The sequence below is a fragment of the Trachurus japonicus genome, chromosome 20 (assembly GCF_045865225.1).
Source record: "Trachurus japonicus isolate A0001 chromosome 20, Traja_1.0".
NCBI lineage: Eukaryota > Metazoa > Chordata > Actinopteri > Carangiformes > Carangidae > Trachurus > Trachurus japonicus.
Window position 1 is genome coordinate 545243 of NC_140926.1, and position 20698 is coordinate 565940.

A 20698-nucleotide genomic window follows, 5' to 3' on the forward strand; every position below is an offset into this window, starting at 1 on the left:
CTCTGTTGGTGTATTGATTTGTATTGCACCATGTTGACTTAATAAAGTTTCTAAAAAATAAATAAAATAAAATAAAACTACTCACAAGAACTCTGTTACTATTAGCTACTATTACTTTAGACACATTACATTACATTTTAGATTTAAATGAAAGAATCAGCTGCTGATTATTGTATTGCATTTTATTGTATTCTTTGGATCCCCATTAGTCTACATAAAGATGGAGACTATTCTTCCTGGGGTCCACATTAAATCAAACACTTATTCCAACAATACAGTGTTTATACAAATAATTACATAAAATCATTTATCCTGAATATATTAACTACTATTACTATCACTATTACTATTACTATTACTGTTACTATGCGTTGAACATTTATGTTTTAGGTTATATCATGTGTACTCTTCTATAATCATGTAACTATTTTATAATCATGTAAAAAGCTATATCATATCAAGCTAGATCATGTTAACTCATTTACATTGTACTATTTAATATGCATTTCTATAATCTTGTTAATATATTCAGGATACATGATTTTATGTAATTCTTTGTATAAACACTGTATTGTTGGAATAAGTGTTTGATTTAATGTGGAGCCCAGGAGGAATAGTCTCCATCTTTATGTAGACTAATGGGGATCCAAAGAATACAAAGAATACAATAAACTATTACTTTAGACACATTACATTACATTTTAGATTTAAATGTAAGAATCAGCTGCTGATTATTGATCATCTATAAACACAAGAAACAAACAACTGAAGCACCAGTAAAGAGTTGAAATGAACCAGAGTTATTGAAACTGATATGTCAAATGAAGAAATGTAAAGAATGTAACCTTTAACCTTTTAAAACACAGATTTAATTTAATAAAACCCAACTGAGCTGAAAACAGACTGATAATAAGATCAATAATCAATAATAATAACTATAAACCTAGAGTGTCAATAATATAAAACTACTTTAACTGTTTATATAATGTTACTTTCATTGAAAAGTACATTCAAATTCAAATTATTACTGATTATTCCTGAAAAAAAAAAGACTATTTGGTAAAGGAGCTTCTACTGGTACCAGTCAGCTCCAAGACTTCACTGTCTTTGCTTTTCAATGGTCTAAATATCCAATGATATCATTAAATGGAAAACAGAATGCTGATTATTAGTTAGATGTTCAAAGAGTGTTTTACGTTTATAGGAACTTTTATTATAATGACTTACAGACTAAATAAATGCAGTTTTCTGGTGGAGGAAACACAATCACATGCTAGAATAGGTTTTATAAATGCTTGGCAACATAACAAAGTACAGATTATGTAAATAAATATATAAATTTTAAGTATACAGAATCATAACTGCATCTTTTTGACGTACAAACTGATCCAGTTCTGGTTGTTTCAGTAGAACATGAAGGAGCGGACTGAGCCAAGATGGCGGCCGTGTGGCTCCGCAGTTTCACCGCTCAGCAGCGCCGGTGAGTCGTCTGGTCTCCGTGTGTACAGACCTATGGTACAGACTAGAGCTGTGGTGAAGCCTGAAGCCGAGTAGCACGGAGCTTCAGACTGGAGCTCAGCTAGCAGCTAGCTCCGTTAGCTCCGTTAGCCTCAGCCTGGAGCTCAGCTAGCTCCGTTAGCTCCGTTAGCCTCAGCCTGGAGCTCAGCTAGCTCCGTTAGCTCCGTTAGCCTCAGTCTGGAGCTCAGCTAGCTCCGTTAGCTCCGTTAGCCTCAGCCTGGAGCTCTGTTAGCTCAGCTAGCTCCGTTAGCCGCTAGCCGTTAGCCACTAGCCGCTACACCGAGCATGTTGACGAGTCGCAGCCGGCCTGAGAGCACCGCAGCCGGGGACAGAGCGTCGGTCGCCACGGTCCTTTTAAAGGCTCGGTAACCTTGGTAACCTTCACCGGTAACCTTGGTAACCTTCACCAGAGGAGCGGAGGAGCAGAAGAGCAGCGGCCGGAGGACGGAGCTCAGAGGTCGGTGTAGAGCTGCTGCAGCTCCGCTCACAGCTGGAGCTACACACCGCTCCAACTTTACTATTACTATTACTATTATTAATATTATTATTAAAAAGTAGCCCTAAAAAGGTGAAAAGTTTCACTGCTTTCTGTTTGGTAACACTCAACTGAAGGTCATTGAACGTTACATAGCCCAGACCTGAGGGAAGTGTGTGTGTGGGGCTGCAGCTTGGAAACACGAGGTTTCACTGGAGGTTGTTTGTTATTGCTCATATAGTAGGCTACAGAAATACATAAATATAAGTTCAGAGTGGAGACAGAGGAGCAGGTTTAAACCAGACTGAACTAGTGTTGATCTACTACAGCTTCTCCACATGCTGATCAATGCTTCACTTATCTGAAGCTGCACCATGACACTGTAGCTGCTTCTGTTGTTAGATTATGTATTCATCATCATCTTCACTTTGCACTTTAACAACAACTGTAGGCGACTGGACTACGTGTGTGAGGTGTGTTGTCATTGATTTCCTGGAAGAAACAGTGCAGACCGAATGACAATACAGTTGATTTGATGTGGATGTGTAGACCATCTAACCAGAGACCAGCCAGGACCAGAGCTCCAGTCTGCCCCCAAACTTTAAGACGGGGCTAGTAAATGTTTCATCTACTTGTGCATGTGCAACCAGTAAATCTGCAGTTTTCTTTTTTTTTAAACACTGGTGAAACATGGACATAGCGACAATAATGTGTGTGAGGATCATGACTGGAAAGGAAATGTGAATATTGGCTTTGCAAGTTGATTTTCACTCTGAGGACTACGACACTACGGCAAACTGACTCTGATCAATAATTGATAATTGATTTTTAATTAGGAGAAGAGACATGACAGGTTCATATTCATACACCACAACAGAACAGGAGGAGGAAGGTTTATAATGAAACAGTGAAGAAAAAAAAGTAGAATGAGATGCAAAGACCAGAGGATTTAAAATCTATAGTAGGAATAAAGTAGTGATGATGATGATGAAGATGAAGTAGACCTGGAGCTGAGAGTTAAACTGTGGTGTTGTGTTGGTTGTAATATAATGTGTTTGTGTAGCTACATGTTGATTGTATAGCCTATAACAGTTTGACCAGTAACGTGTTCAGCAGAGACGATGAACTGATCCCAGACCAGATGTTTGATTATCAGGAGTCCACAGCTGTTAATAAGAAACATCTGGAAACACTCAGAGTGTCTGTGATACCAGGACTCAATATTCAATATTCAATATTCATGTCTCTGCAGGTGTTTAGTTCAGTCTGAGTTTCCTTGTGAGTTGTGTTGATGTTAAACTACATGAACTGAGACTGACTCATATCATATCATCTCTGTCTCTAACTCTGTCGTCTTCACAGATATAGTAAATGGACGGGAAAATGGATAAAAATGCCAAGAAGCTGAGGAACCAGGACATCAACCCGTGTATCGAGGTGAGGTCACGACCTGCAGACACACACACACACACACACACACACACACACACACACACACACACACACACACACACACACACACACACACACACACACACACACACACACACACACACACACACACACACACATCAAAATAATAATCTCTTAGTTTCATTTTAAAACTAACCATGTTATACAACAAAGAAACATGGTTCGTTTTAAAATGAAACTAAGAGATTATTATTTTGCTCGCAATTTTGACCATTAGTAGCCTATATTTGTAAACTGGGTCCTGGTATTCTTGTTGTGTAGTGATTCAATGTAGGAGCGGGTAACATATGTTAAGTGTTTGTCTTGGATGTTTTGTTTTTTTGTATTGAGTATGTGTTTTCTGTATGTATTTTCTGTTTTATGTATTAATGTGTTGTGTGTTAATGGTTTGTATTTGTCATTTATTATGATGAAAAGACCCCAGGAAGAACAGCTGCTGCGTGGCAAAAGCTAATGGGGATCTAAATAAACTAAACTAAACTAAACTAAACACACACACCTAACCCGGGCAGCAGTGGCTCAGGTGGTAGAGCGGCTCGTCCAATGATCAGAGGGTTGGCGGTTCGGTAGGTTTGAATCCCGCTCTGTCCCGGTTGCTGCCGTAGTGTCCTTGGGCAAGACACCTTACCCACCTTGCTCCTGATGGGTCGTGGTTAGCACCTTGCATGGCAGCTTCCTCCATCAGTGTGTGAATGTTTTGAATTTTGAATTGAAATTTGTTTATTTCGGTCATACAACACCAACATCAAAATCAACCATTTTGTGTGAACAGTTTAGACAACACATATTATACACAATTGCAACCACACACACACACACACAAAAAAGAAAATATCATACAGTGACCGAAAAGGGAATAGGCTGAATCACAAGGCTTATATCTGCCTCCTTTACACTCTATGAAATTAAATGACCTAGAATGTCAACAGTCCAAAATAATAAGATGAAAGTATTTATTACTGTATTTTATAATTTTTCATTATTTTACATTTCAAGGCTTTCTTAAAACTCAACAAAGAACTACATGTCTTCAACTCATCACTGAGATTATTCCACATTTTAACTCCTAAGACTGAAACACATTTGTATTTTATATTAGTTCTCACTAACTTTACACATTTCAAAAATCAATAACCCTCTTAAATGATAGTTTCCTTTTCTTAATTTAAATAACTGAAGGATACAAGCTGGAAGGCTGTTGTTCTTTACTCGAAAAATGATTTCCATTGTCTTTAGGAACACAATATCTGAACATTTTAATAACATTATAAATAGTGGGTTGGAAGGTTCACAATAGCACTCTTTGTTTATTATTCTAATAACTCTTTTTTGAAGCTAGTGTGAATGTGATGAACTGTAAAGCGCTTTGGGTGTCGTTACAGATGGAAAAGGGCTTTATACAGACTTATTTACCATAACCTGTCTGTCTTCTGTCTGTCCCGTGTCTCAGGAGAGCGACGCGTCCCACCGCTGTCTGGACGCCACCAACTACGACAAGAGCCGGTGCTCGGCGTATTTCCAGAGATACAAGAACTGTAGGAAGTACTGGGTGAGTGACATCATCACACTGAGCTGCATAGATATATATACGTAGATGCCGCCTCTGACGCTGCTGCCCATTGGAACGGATTGTCGCCGCCGCTGCCATCTTGAGCAGGAGGTGTCTAACTTTTACTTCCTGTATCTACAGAGGCAGTAGAGGTCTATTACTGAATTTTCAACCGATTTTCAAGCCGTTTGTTTTAATATAATCACTACAATTCAGGTACATAACTCACGTTCGCAGTTAGGGTTAATGTAAGTGCCATAAAACTGATTTAATATGGCCTAGCACAATTATAGCCTACAGTGGTTTACACTCACTCGCCGGCCTCATCACCATGGCTGCGAATCCAGAGTTTATCATTAATAAAGTCTGGGGCGGCGCAACTCTCTCTCTCTCTCTCTCCCACACACACACACACACACGGGTCGCGTTATGACGGTAATAAACATATGCGCTAAATCGCGCTAATGTGTTCAAATCAGACCGTCCGGCCGTCCGGGGGGGGGGGGGGGGTGCAAAGTCCGTAGATGGAAACACACACGATTCGAATTTCTTTTAATGCGCATTTCCCAGTAATTCGAATCACTTTGGATGGAAACATGGCTTCTGAGGGTGTGAAGTGCAGCTGCATCGGCCCAGACACTTAAAACTTGTGGACCGTTTTGAGCGCACCATCCGTAGCTACTGCCTGGCTTGTGCTTCTTTGAATGTCGTGCTTTGTTCACTCCCGTTCACGTGATTGTCCATCACGTGATTCAAAATAAATGAATGTCAGCCTCTGGTCTGTACGCCTGTGTACAACCAGAATGTTTCCTTCTTCTTGGTTTCCGTCAGGCTGCACTGGGCCGTCGTAACGCTGCCCTCTGCAGGTCGTAGCAGTCGGAGCAGACTTTAGCGGTTTCACCCTTTACATTGAGACACAACAGCAGAGCGTTTTTAAGATTTCCACTCTGGAGGCGGTTTCACTTTTTTTGCGTTTCCGAGCCGCCAAAACACCGTCGCCGTCTAAACTAAAGGCACATCCCATGAAATATCTGTTACTGTTTTCATCGTGTAAACAGGGCCTTAGTGTGTACTAGTTGTAGTCAGCTGTTGTGTTGATGTGTGTGTGTGTGTGTGTGTGTGTGTGTGTGTCTGCAGCACAACATCATGCTGGAGAGGAGGAGGAGCGGAGTGAAGCCCGACATGCCGACGGCCGAGGAGAGGACGGAGATGCTCACAGCCCTCGGAGGAAAACCGTACTGAGGTTCTGGACCGGCACAGACCGGGACCAGGACCTGGACCAGGACCAGGACCAGGACCAGGACCAGGACCAGGACCAGGACCAGGACCAGGACCTGGACCAGCAGGACCCGGTCCCGGTCCACCAGACTGATGCTGCTGCTGCTTCAGTCTGAACTGTCCTCAGGTCACTAAGTGATCGTGTGTCGCTGGACTTTTATTCTGAAATAAAGAGGAAGTGCCTGTGGTTATTTATTGTGGAGCTTATTGATGATGTCACAACATGGTGTCAATAATAATAATAATAAAAAAGATTTCATATAATTCTGTTCTTATTTGTACGAGAAACGTCCCGACTCAACAGAAGCTGGAGCTCAAACAGGCGATCAGGGTGTGTTCAGTTCACCGTCTCCATGACGACTGAGAGTAAAAAAAAAAAAGAAATGTAGCTAATCAATGGAGCTTTGATGAAGTGATTCACCATGGCAACAGGTAAATAACGTCCAGTGGAGTCAGAGTGATGATGATGATGAAGCAGGAGTTGAGTTATTGAACTACGGTGGCCCTGCAGGTCAAACCAGACGGACCTGCACCAGGTGTGAAAGGTTTTATATCAGGGTCAGGGTCAGAACTAGAGCTGTAAAAGAGAGTAAGGACACCTCCATTGACTCCCGTGGTAAGGGTTTAAGGGTTTAAGGGTTTAAGGGTTTAAGGGTTTAAGGGTTTTGCCCCCTAGTGGCAGGATATGGGTGTTGCAAAAGCGCCCAGAAAACCCATTCACTCCAATGTATGTGTGTTGTCCACTTGCTGGTAAATTGATGAAAACGGCCGTGTTTTTGTTTTTAGGTGTCTTGGTCATATCACATTATACTTATAATTTGTTTATTACAAAATGTAGATTGAAACATTCATGTAGACAACTGTTTTTTATTGTTGTTTTTACTCTCCTATGTGTTAATGTTTATCTGTAAAGGATCCTCAATGATGCTATTAACGTGGGTGATCTATAAATGTCCTTAAATTATTGAAAACACCACACTGCTCATTCACCAACAATGCAGAGATGTCAGTTCTGTCCACCAGGAGGCGCTGCCATTGGACCGATGCTGTCACTACTCTCTGTTACAGTTACAGAGCTCTAGGTCAGGCCCATGGATGTATTATATTAAGGCCAGGTAGACACAGGTCACGTGACCTTTAACCCGGCTGGCTCCGCCCACACGTGACGTTTTTTCGCGGGCCCAGACGTCAGCAGGTGAAGGTGAACTGCAGCTAATTGAACTGCTGCTAATCACCGTCTGTATCGATTAACTATTGATAAGGTAAGAGAAGTTGTTATAGTTTTAAAATGTTCATTAGTTTTTAGTTTTATTTAGTTTTTCAGTTTGTTTTTAGTTTTAATGAGTTCAACAAGTGATAAATCAGTTTTAGTTTAGTTTTTATTGTCGAGGAGTTGACTAGTTTTTATTCAGTCTTAGTCTTAGTTGTAGTTTTTATTTAGTCTTAGTTGTAGTTTTTATTTCATCTTCGTCTAGTTGTAGTTGAAAACTACAACGAAGCTGCTGTTATCTGATGAAACTTTACTTTACTGCAGTTTAGCACCAAACCTGGAGGCTGGAGATAGGTCTGGTTTTTAGGTTTATTTAGCTTTACTACATTATTTTACTGCTAGTTTTAGTTTTATTACAGTTTACTACATTATGTTAGCTCTAGTTTTAGTTTTATTACAGTTTACTACATTAAGTTAGTTCTAGTTTTTAGTTTTATTACAGTTTACTACATTATTTTACTGCTAGTTTTAGTTTTATTACAGTTTACTAGATTATGTTAGTCTTAGTTTTATTACAGTTTACTACATTATGTTAGTTCTAGTTTTAGTTTTATTATAGTTTACTACATTATGTTAGTTGTAGTTTTAGTTTTATTACAGTTTACTACATTATGTTAGTCTTAGTTTTATTACAGTTTACTACATTATTTTACTGCTAGTTTTAGTTTTATTACAGTTTACTACATTATGTTAGTCTTAGTTTTATTACAGTTTACTACATTATGTTAGCTCTAGTTTTAGTTTTATTACAGTTTACTACATTATGTTAGTTCTAGTTTTAGTTTTATTACAGTTTACTACATTATGTTAGCTCTAGTTTTAGTTTATTTAGGTTTACTACATTATTTTACTGCTAGTTTTAGTTTTATTACAGTTTACTACATTATGTTAGCTCTAGTTTTAGTTTTATTACAGTTTACTACATTATGTTAGCTCTAGTTTTAGTTTATTTAGGTTTACTACATTATTTTACTGCTAGTTTTAGTTTTTATCTTAGTTTTAGTTTTATTACAGTTTACTACATTATGTTAGCTCTAGTTTTAGTTTATTTAGGTTTACTACATTATTTTACTGCTAGTTTTAGTTTTTATCTTAGTTTTAGTTTTATTACAGTTTACTACATTATGTTAGTTCTAGTTTTAGTTTTATTACAGTTTACTACATTATGTTAGTTCTAGTTTTAGTTTTATTACAGTTTACTACATTATGTTAGCTCTAGTTTTAGTTTATTTAGGTTTACTACATTATTTTACTGCTAGTTTTAGTTTTATTACAGTTTACTACATTATGTTAGTCTTAGTTTTATTACAGTTTACTACATTATGTTAGCTCTAGTCTTAGTTTTATTACAGTTTACTACATTATGTTAGCTCTAGTTTTAGTTTTATTACAGTTTACTACATTATGTTAGCTCTAGTTTTAGTTTTATTACAGTTTACTACATTATGTTAGCCTTAGCTCTAGTTCCAGTATGACCATGTGACTGTTTCCTCCTCAGCTGTGGCCTGATGGACGACTACGTGGAGCTCTGCCGCTCTCTGGGGTGAGACACAGGTGGCTCTGCCCCCCCCCCAACACACACACACACACACACACACACACACACCCAGCCTGACCTCTGACCTCTGACCTGTGACCTCTGACCTCAGACTTCCTGTGTGGATGTCGTCTCTCCTCGTCGCCGCCAGACGACTGAAGAGCGACGTGGCCCGGAGGAGGAAGGTCTACAGACTGCTGCAGAGGAAGCTGGTGGGACACACACACACACTCATATACACACACACTGATGTATATTTAAGCAATATCAATCAATCAATCAATCAATCAATCAATCAATCAATCAATCAATCAAACACTTTATTTGTCCCCAAGGGGCAATTTAAAAAGGCTTAAAGAGCAGCATTAGGACAAACAAGACATCAGACAACATAGAAACATTCACAAAGTGCTTCAGTTAAAAAATTCTAGCAGCTGTCAATTTCAAAGTGCTGTGTGCATCATGTTAAAGTGGCGTTGTTCCCCCTCAGAGTGGTAGAATGAGCATAGACCACCTGGAGGACTGGAGGGATATATTGCTTTTATAAAACGGTTACCAATAATGACAATATGAAAGAGGACATGTAGTTTTCTTCCAGCAGAATAAAAATCTGTTCCAGCTGTCCAGACGTTAGCTCCAAGTAGCTCTGTCACTGCTCAGTCCCCTCTACCATTGTTAACCCTCTGGAGGTCAAAGTTCACCTTCAACATGTCAATTACACTACTTTACTACATCACCACATTCACGCGCATCCCTTGGCTGCACACACAGAGAGGACTGCCCCTTTATGCCGTTCTCTCTCCTCATTGGATAAAGGTTGTAGGATACAAGGAAAGTTTTCTCCTGGGCTCAGAGCAGAGCAGAGTGACTGACAGACCCGTGTTTCAGACCAAACACTCTATAGAAGTGATTGCTGTCGGAAGATACAACTATTTAAGACTTAGATTAACACAAACATTCACCTGACTTCTGCTTTAAGCAATATATCACGACAGGCCGTGGTATATGCTCATTATACCACGGCTAAGGGCCGTTGTTCGGCCCCTTAGAGTTTTATAAAACGGTTACCAATAATGACAATATAAAAGAGGGATAAGCAAACAATTTCATGTAGCCTAGTTTTATTCAACCAGAAATACATATTATCCAATAAAATAGCCTCACTGTGAAAAAAATAGTCCCACCTCTCCAGCCGTTAGCTCCAAGTAGCTCTGTCACTGCTCAGTCCCCTCTACCATTGTTAACCCTCTGGAGGTCAAAGTTCACCTTCAACATGTCAATTACACTACTTTACTACATTTTTAACATCCTAAAAACATCAACTGTCTGTTGCTACGGACTGCAACAGTCCGTTGTCATGGATACATGACAACAACTTCCATTCATACCAGTCATACGTTGCCTGAGGCGGAGTGATAGCCTACGCTGTGATAAGGCTTTAGAATAGTAGCCGTGGTATATGCTCATTATACCACGGTTAACAACCAATCAGATCGCCGGATTTCACCTTTACCTTTTATAATATATATATATATATTACACACAGATGTACACACCTATATACACACACTGTCCAGGTGAGACTGTATATCTTGTCATGTCAGGTGCTGATTCTCCTGAATGAAACACGACTGATGATGAAGTGAAAATCATTTCATTTCCTCTGGTTGGGAATCACTGCTCTTCTCTCTCTCTATATAAATACTATATATACGTAATATATAGTAATATATAGTATATATAATACTATATATATATGTAACTATACTATATATAGCAGTGGTTCTCAAACTGTTTTACATCAATGACCCTGAAATACACAAATATTAGGTCTGAGGCCGAAGATCGTTTGAGAAATTTGAGAAAAATGTGGTAAAATTTAAAGAAAAAGTTGTTCAAAAATTCTAGAAAATGTGGTAGCCTAATAAAAAAATAAAAAAAGGAAATAAAAAGATTATTAAAAAAGTGGTGAAAATTTCTCAAAAATAAAATAATAATATATATTTTTTTATTCTAGAAAAAGTGGTAACATTTCCAGAAGAAGTTGTGGATCCCCTTGACTTGATATCTAGTCTTTATCTTTACAGCATGTAGCTACATTAGGATATAGCTATACACTATACATTACATATACATTATACATGTTTTCTATAAGGGTACATCCATGGTCGTCATAGTAACAGTCTGACCTTTCAGAGGCTGATTATAGATTATTGATTACAGTTGATTGATCGACAGTCACAGACAGAGACTCAGACTACAGACTGTATGTATGTTATAATATACAGTATATGTTATATATATGTCCTATATGTGATGTGTGGACGTTGTCATGACGATCTGGAGAAGCAGCAGGAAGTCACGAGGGATTACAAAATAAAAGCACAGATTAGGGCTGGGTGATATGGCAAAAATATCATATCACGATTTTTTTTAAATGAAGTCACGATTTCGATTTCATCACGATCTTAAATCTTAAAAAGAAAAACAGACAATTTAGGCCAAAGAACCTTTCTGAACAGGTTTGAATCTAAATAGTTGCAGTTTGGCCAACATGTGCAAAACAACATAGTAAAAGGTAAACAACAACACTCTGATAAAGTGCACTCTTGCAACATAAAGGGAGCTTTCAGTAAACATGAAAGTAAAATATCAATGAAGACGTTACTGTTTGTTTTATTCAACACAGTCATTTTAACAGGATTTTAAGTATCAAAACACTAAATAGCTGCTTGAAAAAGGACAAATAAAGTAACTGTTGTTTTCTCTTTTAGATAAACTTTGCAAATGTCCTTTGTTTTGGTCTTTGCAGCATAGAACTGTAGTTTATAGAATATATATATATATTATAGAATGAGCCCCAGACGATCCTACGATCTCTGCACTGTGGCAGATCGTCTACACGCTCTAATCCTTCACCATCTAATATCACCATATCGCCCAGCCCTAGCACAGATGTTTCCTCTCTTCTTCTTCTTGCTCCTCTGACTTTTATTCCAGATGTTTCACGGCGTGGGGGAGGAAGAGAGGGAGGAGGAAGGAGAGAAGAGCCAGCGGCGGCGGTGGATCACCTACGTCTACCCTGAGCAGGTGAAGACTCTGGTTCGCTCCGTCTTCCCTCAGGACGTCTGTGACTACCCCGACCCAGACCACCACCAGGTCAGAGCAGCACACACACACACACATGGACAGAGACATCAGGTTGTCATGACGATGTACCTGTGTGTGTGTGCAGGTGGTGCTCGTCACCATGGACGACCTGCACCGACTCAGCTGAAGAGTTGATCCACTGAGCTGTGATGTCACATGTTAGTTATTAAGTTCATTACTTCATGATGATGTTTAATCAATAATATCGATCAGTTTGTTTCCTGATCAGTTGTTTTTTCCCTTTGTTTTTATTTATTTATTCATTTATTCAGTAGAATATAAAAGTTTAAAAACACCTGTGAACATCTGTGAAGTTAAAGTTGCAGCTGAATAAAGTTTGATCCGATCAGTCATCCAGTCATATTGATTATTGATTAGTCAGATGAACACCTACAGACCACTCCCAGAATGATCAGTTTCTCTGGTTTTACTATTTATAGGTTTGTTAGGTGTTTGAGTAAAATTCAATTACATTTTTTTTTATTTATTCTATCAACTACCGACAACATTTCTCCCAAAATTGAAATAAAAATATTGTCATTTAGAGCTTTTATTGACTGAAAATGACTAAACTAGTCTAAATAACAATAATATCAAGTCTTTTCAGACCTTGAATAATAATAATAATGCAAAGAAAACATGTTCATATTTATCAGAATATTTGAACTCAGGAAGAGTTTATAAAGCAGTTCTAGTGGGATAATGTCGATGTTTAATCAGCAGTGGTTTTTATTTTATAATCTTCCTATAAAACCAGATGTGGTTCAGGTGATGACCTCATCAGGTGATGAGCTCATCAGTGTCTCATTAAGGAGAATGAGTTGTGTTTGTGTTTGTGTTTAAAAAAGAAAAGAAAAGAAAAGAAAAGAAAAGAGAAGAAAAGAGAAGAACGACTGTCACACATGTAGAGATGCTGCTAAGAAACATCTGTGAACGTGCTCTCTTATTTATTTGCATGTGTGTGTGTGTGCAGAGTGAGTGTGTCCGCGGGGGGGCGCTGTGGCTCTTCAGTCAGCGGGGGCTCGTGCAGCTCCGTGGGGGGAGGAGGGAGGAGGGGGGGGGGGGGGGAGTCCCGGGACTTTTAATCTGAAAGATGTAAAGTTTTACTGAGGAGTTTCCGGCTTCAGTTGATCAGAGAGAAGAAGTGTCCGCGGCGCGAGGCTGGCATCACCTTCATCACCTTCATCTTCTTCATCTTCTCCATCATCATCATCCTCAGCAGCCGAACCGGACTCAGGGCTCGGTTCGGGCGCCATGTGGGCTCCAGAGGTCCGGACAGAGCAGCAGCGGCTCTGAGCTCCAGAAGCTCCAGACAGACCGGGGCTGCTTGGATGCAGCGGCCGGGCAGCAGCGCTCTGTGCACCCGGTTGAAAGATGAGTGGATACTAAGTTTGTGCCTTTTAAATAGAAAGAAGTTTCTTATACAGCCAACTAGGGCTGCCACGATTAGTCGACTAGTCACGACTACGTCGACTATTAAAATCGTCGACAACTAATTTAATAGTCGACGCGTCGTTTTTTTTTTTTTTAAACTTTGTTTTTTCTCTCTAAACTGCTGCGGCACCTTCCACTGCTGCATCTGCCTTTCTGTCCTTGACACACATGCGCAGTAGTGGTAATCTGGGTCAGCCGTGATGTCACCGGAAGTTATCAGACGGACTCTGGTAGGCTATCATGGCTACCCGGCGGCAGCGGAACTCAAAAGTTTGGGAGCATTTTAAAAAAAACAAAGAAAAATGTGTGCAATGCAATATCTGCAAGGCAGAACTTGCCTTTCACGGCAGCACAAGTGCGATGCACGAGCACCTGAAGAGGAAGCACGTCGTTGTGGCTGACGACGATGAAGAGGGACCGTCGTCTAGGTAAGCTAACTGGCTAATTAGCTGCTAACATTAGCGTAAACAGAGCGCTAATTTATATTGATACTAGCTGTACACGTTGACATTAGCGATGACGATTTGATTCATTAGCCTTAGCAGCACACATATTTCATGTGTTTTTTGTAACGTTATAACAGTGATGTGTTTTGAATAGGAAACGTGTTAACGCTAATGTTTTCTAACGTTATGTTTCAGTGCTAAGAGAGTACGTTCCTCTTCAATGGACGCCTATGTCACAAAGCCAGCTACATGTACTCCTCAGCAAGCAAATGTCCTGACTGAGTCCATACTGAACATGTTGGTCACGGACATGAGACCACTGTCCATGGTGGACGATGACGGGTTTAAAGAGATGATTAAACAGTTCAATCCGGATTATCATGACAACTACCTACCAGGCAGATCCCACTTCACCACACTGATGGAGAAGAAATATCATGCAACCTTTGAGAAGGTCAGTCTCTCTTTCTCTCTCAATTTCAATGTGATTTATTGGTATGAATGTAATAAAACAATATTGCCAAAGTAACAATAACACAGTAAAATAAATAAATGATTTAATAATTAAAAGTTCATAGATCTCTCACTCACTCTCTCCCCCTCACTCACTCTCTCACACACACACACACACACACACACACACACACACACACACACACACACACACACACACACACACACACACACACACACACACACACACACACACACTCTGTCACTCACACACACACACACACACACACACACACACATGTTTATTATTTAACCTACTTACCTGTATTTGATAACTGAATTATTGAATTAATAAATAAATTTAAAGCTTGATGCATAAACTGACAAATATTGTTATGAAAAAAGATACTGTATATAATTTTCTTCCTAATGCTTACTATTCTTCCAAATCATCTCATGTCTTTAAGGTAAAGGAGACCCTCAGAGGCATCAGAAGTTCCCTCACTCTGACTGCTGATGTGTGGACCAGTCGTGCAACAGAGGCTTACCTTGGTGTGTCTTGCCATTTCCTGACTGAAGATTGGAAGATGAAGACCTTCAATCTTTCCACCATGCCTCTTGAGGAGAGGCATACTGGTGCAAATATAATGACATGGATGGAAGAGGTTTTAGCAAAGTTTGACATTTTGCCCACAAAAATAAAAGCAGTAGTTCACGACAGTGGTTCCAACATGGTGGCAGCAATGCGACTGCTTGAAGAAAAACATGGATGGGCCTCCATCCGCTGTGCTGGACACACACTCCAGCTCATAGTCAACACTGCACTCAAAGAAAACACCATCAGCAGAGCACTAGGTGCTGCTAGGCAGCTAGTCGAGCACTTTAAGAGAAGCGAGCTGGCTAGTACAAAGTTAAAGATGAAACAGGAGCAAATGAATGTTAAGAAAAATGCACTGGTCCAGGATGTCAGTACAAGATGGAACAGTACATTCCATATGATAGACAGACTCCTCGAACAACGCTGGCCACTCACTGCCACTCTCTCCGATCCCGAGGTCACTCCAAGGGGGAAACACTACTTCGACTTGAAGCCAGAGCAGTGGGAACTGCTTCAAGAACTGAAGGAAGGGTTGGCGCCTTTTGAGACCGCTACTGTTTACCTTAGTGGACAGCAGTACACAACCATTTCAGGTCTTCCACAGGTGGTCAGAGGGCTGACACGGGCTGTACACCAAAGCCAATTCCAGACAAGCTCAGGGAAATCTTTCATTACCAGTGCAGAAAAAGGGATAACACAGAGATGGGGCAGTGTTTGCACTATCTCAGCAGACAAAGAAAATCCAGTTATTCTTGCAGCGGCCTTGGACCCCAGATACAGAAAACTGAAGTTTCTGACTCCTGAAGATAGCATCAGATTGCAGGGGAGTGTTGAGGTGCTTGCTGTAAAAGAAGGAAAAACGACTGGGACACAGGATGCAAAACTGCAGAGGGCCAATGGTTCAGGCAGAAAGAGTGCTCTGGAAACCCTCCTTCAGTCTGACACAGACAGTTTGAGTGAAAATGAAGATGGAGAATCTGAGGAGGACCGCAAGATCCAAGCTGTGGTCAGTGAAGTTCGGATGTACTTTGGAGAGGCCACACTCTCTAAAAAGGATGATCCTCTGAAATGGTGGAGTGAAAATGAGGGGCGTTTCCCCACACTGTCAAAGCTAGCTAAATCTTTTCTGTGCATCCCTGCAACCTCCACCCCGTCGGAGCGGATTTTCTCTGCAGCAGGGAACATCTGCTCTCAAAAGAGAGCAAGCCTTTCTCCAAAACATGTAGAAATGCTAACTTTCCTGGCTATGAACAAGAGCATTGTGTAGTTTGGGATTATATAGAGTCAGAGTGTAGTACAGTTGAATAGAGTTGTGAGCACTGAGCACAAAATGCACTTTTGTTATTTGAGTCTGTGAGACCAAATCTTTAATAATTCCTTAGATTCAGGTGCCTACCTCATTGCAGCTATGTTTGATGCCAAAGAAAAATGAAGGACAGAAAAGCCTTAAGTAGGCCTATTTATTTTTTATATCCTTTTACTCAGCTGTTTGCACTGTCTACACAGTTAAATAATTGTTTGTTACAAGCATATTTCATTAAAGGTTTAATGAACTATCATTTTAATTGTCTTCATTTTTAGTTAGCATATACCTTAAACACTTCAAGCTGAAAGCTAATGATTGTTATATAAGAGCAGCTGCATGCTGGTGCGATAAGATGTATGTTACACATTAAATTTACGCATTATCCGATTAGTCGACTAATCGGAAAAAATAGTCGGTGACTAGTCGACTATCAAAATAGTCGTTTGTGGCAGCCCTACAGCCAACGGCAAGTTGTATAGTGTAGGAACACGAGTGGCAAAAAAATAATGAAGGGCTTTCTGTAACATTATAAGACGGCGCACCGCCCCCCGCCCAAGATGAATGAAGAGGCTGTTAAAAAAAAAAAAAGTCCGCTAGTCTCCTTGAAGCGGCCTTTATGTGTCGCACACATGAGGTGAGCAGCAGAGCGGCCGCGGTCCGCTCCACCTGCCTGGTGTCCCCATTGCGCACCAGCGTCTTTTCAGTCACTTGTCCAAGTTCTCCTTCACTTTTTTTTTTCGAGACAACACTCATTCTCTCTCTCCCTCTCTCTCTCTCTCTCTCTCTCTCTCTCTCTCTCTCTCTCTCTCTTTTTTTTTTTTTTTTTTACCGGCGGTGTCAGCTGCTGTGCACGTCTGCAGCAACCCAAACAAATGCACATGTTGACTGGCTCTATTCCAGCCACGTGATTGGTTCGGCGCGGTGGAAATCTCAATATCATTGGCTATTTGTATTGTCTGCCAAAACACGGATGAATGAAACCTATCGACCACGTCTCATATTTCTATCGAAGAAAAGTTATTTCACAATTTATAGGCTACTGTTTTACCACCCAGCCCTGGTGGGCTACTGCCCCCCTCCTACCTGGGGAACAGGAGGGAGACACAGCTCTAACTACACAACAGACAAGCACTGAGAGCCGCATGTTGCAGTGACGTTGAGATAAAAAAAAATAAAAAAAATACCGCAAATAAGCCGACGAAAAGATGCAACTTGCCACTTAACTTCTTGTGCATGTATTATTTGCGGGGGCTTTTGGGGGATCTGGTGACGGTGGAGGATCCAGACTGGTTCACTGTGGACCACCACCAGTCTGATTAGGTCCATCACAGCACAGCAGCTGCAGCTCTGCCCCGCTGTCACATCAGCGCAATCTCGTTTACAAGCCGACATCGGGAGAATAATGAGACGTGATCACAACGGTAAATTAATGAAAATTAAGTAAGGGATAATGTATAGTTCGCGTCGGGGTTCCATACAACCTGTCGGGGTTTATTTCTCCATAACAACCGACCAACTATACATTATCCCGCTTAGAACACGGCCTACAACTAAATCATTCAATAATGTAACACAAAATAATGATAAAAAGAGATTTTATTCATGTAAAATTAGACCGTTGCTCGGGACGCCGCTCTGACCAGCGCAGCACAGAAAAGAGAAAGTATGCAGGATATTTACTTTATGTTTCATTTTTACCGTCATTAAACAGCTTGGGACTAATAGTGATGTTGATAAACGACTTGTAACCTGTTACAGGGAGAGTGGAGGCTCCTAAGTTATTTCCACATCGTGGCTGAAAAGTAAACTTGCATCAGAACCTCTGACCGTGTCACAGCTCCTCTCCTCTCTGTAGCTCCGCGACACAAACGCACCCCATAATCTCTTGTTTATGACAGGTACGACTACACACAATACATCGTAACGTGTATGGTAATCCATCGATCCACTGATTGATTATCAAAGGCTTCAAATGCACGAACGGGAGGAGGCTCAGCAAAACAGCGGCCGTGACCGGACATGCAGAGTCGGCCGTTGCTATGGAGTCCCTAGCAACGGTCCGCTCAGCGGTGGTCTATCGAGAAATAAACACCGCAGAATATTGGTGATTGACCAATCAGAATCGAGTATTCAAGAGAGCCGTGTTCTAAAGTATGATAACGTACAGATATAAATATATTTGTTTCTGAAAAACTATCATGATTTGGGGGGGCATTCTTGGCCGCTGATTTCTGATGCTGAACGCGACGCGAGCGACAGAAATAGAAACGGGGCATCGGGCTCTAAACGTCGCGTCGCGTCACGCCGCATCGCGCTGCATCGCTCGCGGCCAGTTACATTACAATAGGAAACCATTAATTTAGCAGCTGTCGCTCGCTCGCGTGGCATCCAGTCAGGACACGGTGTGAGTCCAAACCTGTCGACGGATCCATCCATTCCCTTTGGAGAGCGGGAGACGCGATTTGCCTGCAGGCTGAACGCGGCCTAAGATTCCCACTCTGGAGGCGGTTTCACTTTTTTTGCGTTTCCGAGCCGCCAAAACGCCGCCGCCGTCTAAACTAAAGGCCCATCCCATGAAATATCTGTTACTGTTTTCATCCGCGAGCGTTGTCGTGTAAACAACAGGGCCTCAGTGTGTCCTAGTTGTAGTCAGCTGTTGTGTTGATGTGTGTGTGTGTGTGTGTGTGTGTGTGTGTGTGTGTGTGTGTGTGTGTGTGTGTGTGTGTGTGTGTGTGTGTGTCTGCAGCACAACATCATGCTGGAGAGGAGGAGGAGCGGAGTGAAGCCCGACATGCCGACGGCCGAGGAGAGGACGGAGATGCTCACGGCCCTCGGAGGAAAACCCTACTGAGGTTCTGGACCGGCACAGACCAGGACCAGGACCAGGTTCAAGTCCAGGACCAGGACCAGGACCGGGACCAGCAGGACCCGGTCCACCAGACTGTGATGCTGCTGCTTCAGTCTGAACCGTCCTCAGGTCACTGAGTGATTGTGTGTCGCTGGACTTTTATTCTGAAATAAAGAGGAAGTGCCTGTGGTTATTTATTGTGGAGGTTATTGATGATGTCACAGCAGCTTATTGATGATGTCACAGCATGGTGTCAATAATAATAATAATAATAAAAAAGATTTCATATAATTCTGTTCTTGTTTGTACGAGAAACGTCCCGACTCAACAGAAGCTGGAGATCAAACAGGCGATCAGGGTGTGTTCAGTTCACCGTCTCCATGACGACTGAGAGTAAAAAAAAGAATAAAAAGAAGAAATGTAGCTAATCAATGGAGCTTTGATGAAATTATTCACCATGGCAACAGGTAAATAACGTCCAGTGATGATGATGAAGCAGGAGTTGAGTTATTGAACTACGGTGGCCCTGCAGGTCAGTCTGGAAGGTTTTATATCAGGGTTAGGGTCTGACTAGAGCGCTGTAAAAGAGGGTAAGGACACCACCATTGACTCCCGTGGTAAGGGTTTAAGGGTTTAAGGGTTTAAGGGTTTAAGGGTTTAAGGGTCTAAGGGTTTAAGGGTCTAAGGGTTTAAGGGTTTAAGGGTTTAAGGGTCTAAGGGTTTAAGGGTTTAAGGGTTTAAGGGTCTAAGGGTTTAAGGGTTTAAGGGTCTAAGGGTCTAAGGGTTTAAGGGTTTAAGGGTTTAAGGGTCTAAGGGTTTAAGGGTTGAAGGGTTTAAGGGTTTAAGGGTCTAAGGGTTTAAGGGTTTAAGGGTTTTGCCCCCTAGTGGCAGGATATGGGTATTGCAACAGCGCCCAGAAAACCCATTCACTCCCATGTATGTGTGTTGCCCACTTGCTGGTAAATTGATGAAAACGGTCGTGTTTTTGTTTTTAGGTGTCTTGGTCATATCAGATTATACTTAGAATTAGTTTATTATAAAATATAGATTGAAACATTCATGTAGACAACTGTTGTTTATTGTTTTCTTTACTCTCCTATGTGTTAATGTTTATCTGTAAAGGATCCTCAATGATGCTATTAACGTGGGTGATCTATAAATGTCCTTAAATTATTGAAAACACCACACTGCTCATTCACCAACAATGCAGAGATGTCAGTTCTGTCCACCAGGAGGCGCTGCCATTGGACCGATGCTGTCCTTACTCTCTGTTACAGTGCTCTAGGTCAGGTAGACCTATGAGGTAGACATACACATCCAATAGGTAAAGCTTGTCTGGCCGGCAACCATGGAAAAAACAATA

The 20698-nt window shown here is 41.0% G+C and overlaps 2 protein-coding genes across 3 annotated transcripts; both read left to right on the top strand.

Annotated features, from left to right (window-relative positions):
- The first annotated feature begins 1429 nt into the window (after positions 1-1429).
- On the top strand, positions 1430-19527 carry chchd7 (coiled-coil-helix-coiled-coil-helix domain containing 7). Of its 2 annotated transcripts, XM_085762940.1 has the most exons (4): positions 1430-1484; positions 3362-3430; positions 4917-5015; positions 19234-19527. In XM_085762940.1, exons 2-4 carry the CDS (start codon positions 3365-3367, stop codon positions 19336-19338), a joined length of 270 nt encoding a protein of 89 aa, XP_085619066.1. In that variant the 5' UTR covers positions 1430-1484; positions 3362-3364; the 3' UTR covers positions 19339-19527. The 2 variants fall into 2 exon arrangements, with proteins under 2 accessions (XP_085619066.1, XP_085619065.1); XM_085762939.1 differs by lacking the exons at positions 1430-1484; positions 19234-19527 and adding an exon at positions 6153-6480.
- LOC146965784 (E3 SUMO-protein ligase ZBED1-like) lies at positions 14009-16448 on the top strand. The gene is made up of 3 exons (XM_085763947.1): positions 14009-14103; positions 14326-14584; positions 15051-16448. Exons 1-3 carry the CDS (start codon positions 14045-14047, stop codon positions 16446-16448), a joined length of 1716 nt encoding a protein of 571 aa, XP_085620073.1. The 5' UTR covers positions 14009-14044.
- Positions 19528-20698: the final 1171 nt, after the last annotated feature.

Coding starts and splice junctions, on each gene's coding strand:
- chchd7 (XM_085762940.1), top strand. CDS start 3,365: ATGGACGGGAAAATGGATAAAAATGCCAAGAAGCTGAGGAACCAGGAC. Junction 3,431..4,916: donor ACATCAACCCGTGTATCGAG/GTGAGGTCACGA, acceptor CCCGTGTCTCAG/GAGAGCGACGCGTCCCACCG. Junction 5,016..19,233: donor AGAACTGTAGGAAGTACTGG/GTGAGTGACATC, acceptor GTGTGTCTGCAG/CACAACATCATGCTGGAGAG.
- LOC146965784 (XM_085763947.1), top strand. CDS start 14,045: ATGCACGAGCACCTGAAGAGGAAGCACGTCGTTGTGGCTGACGACGAT. Junction 14,104..14,325: donor GACGACGATGAAGAGGGACC/GTCGTCTAGGTA, acceptor GTTATGTTTCAG/TGCTAAGAGAGTACGTTCCT. Junction 14,585..15,050: donor ATCATGCAACCTTTGAGAAG/GTCAGTCTCTCT, acceptor CATGTCTTTAAG/GTAAAGGAGACCCTCAGAGG.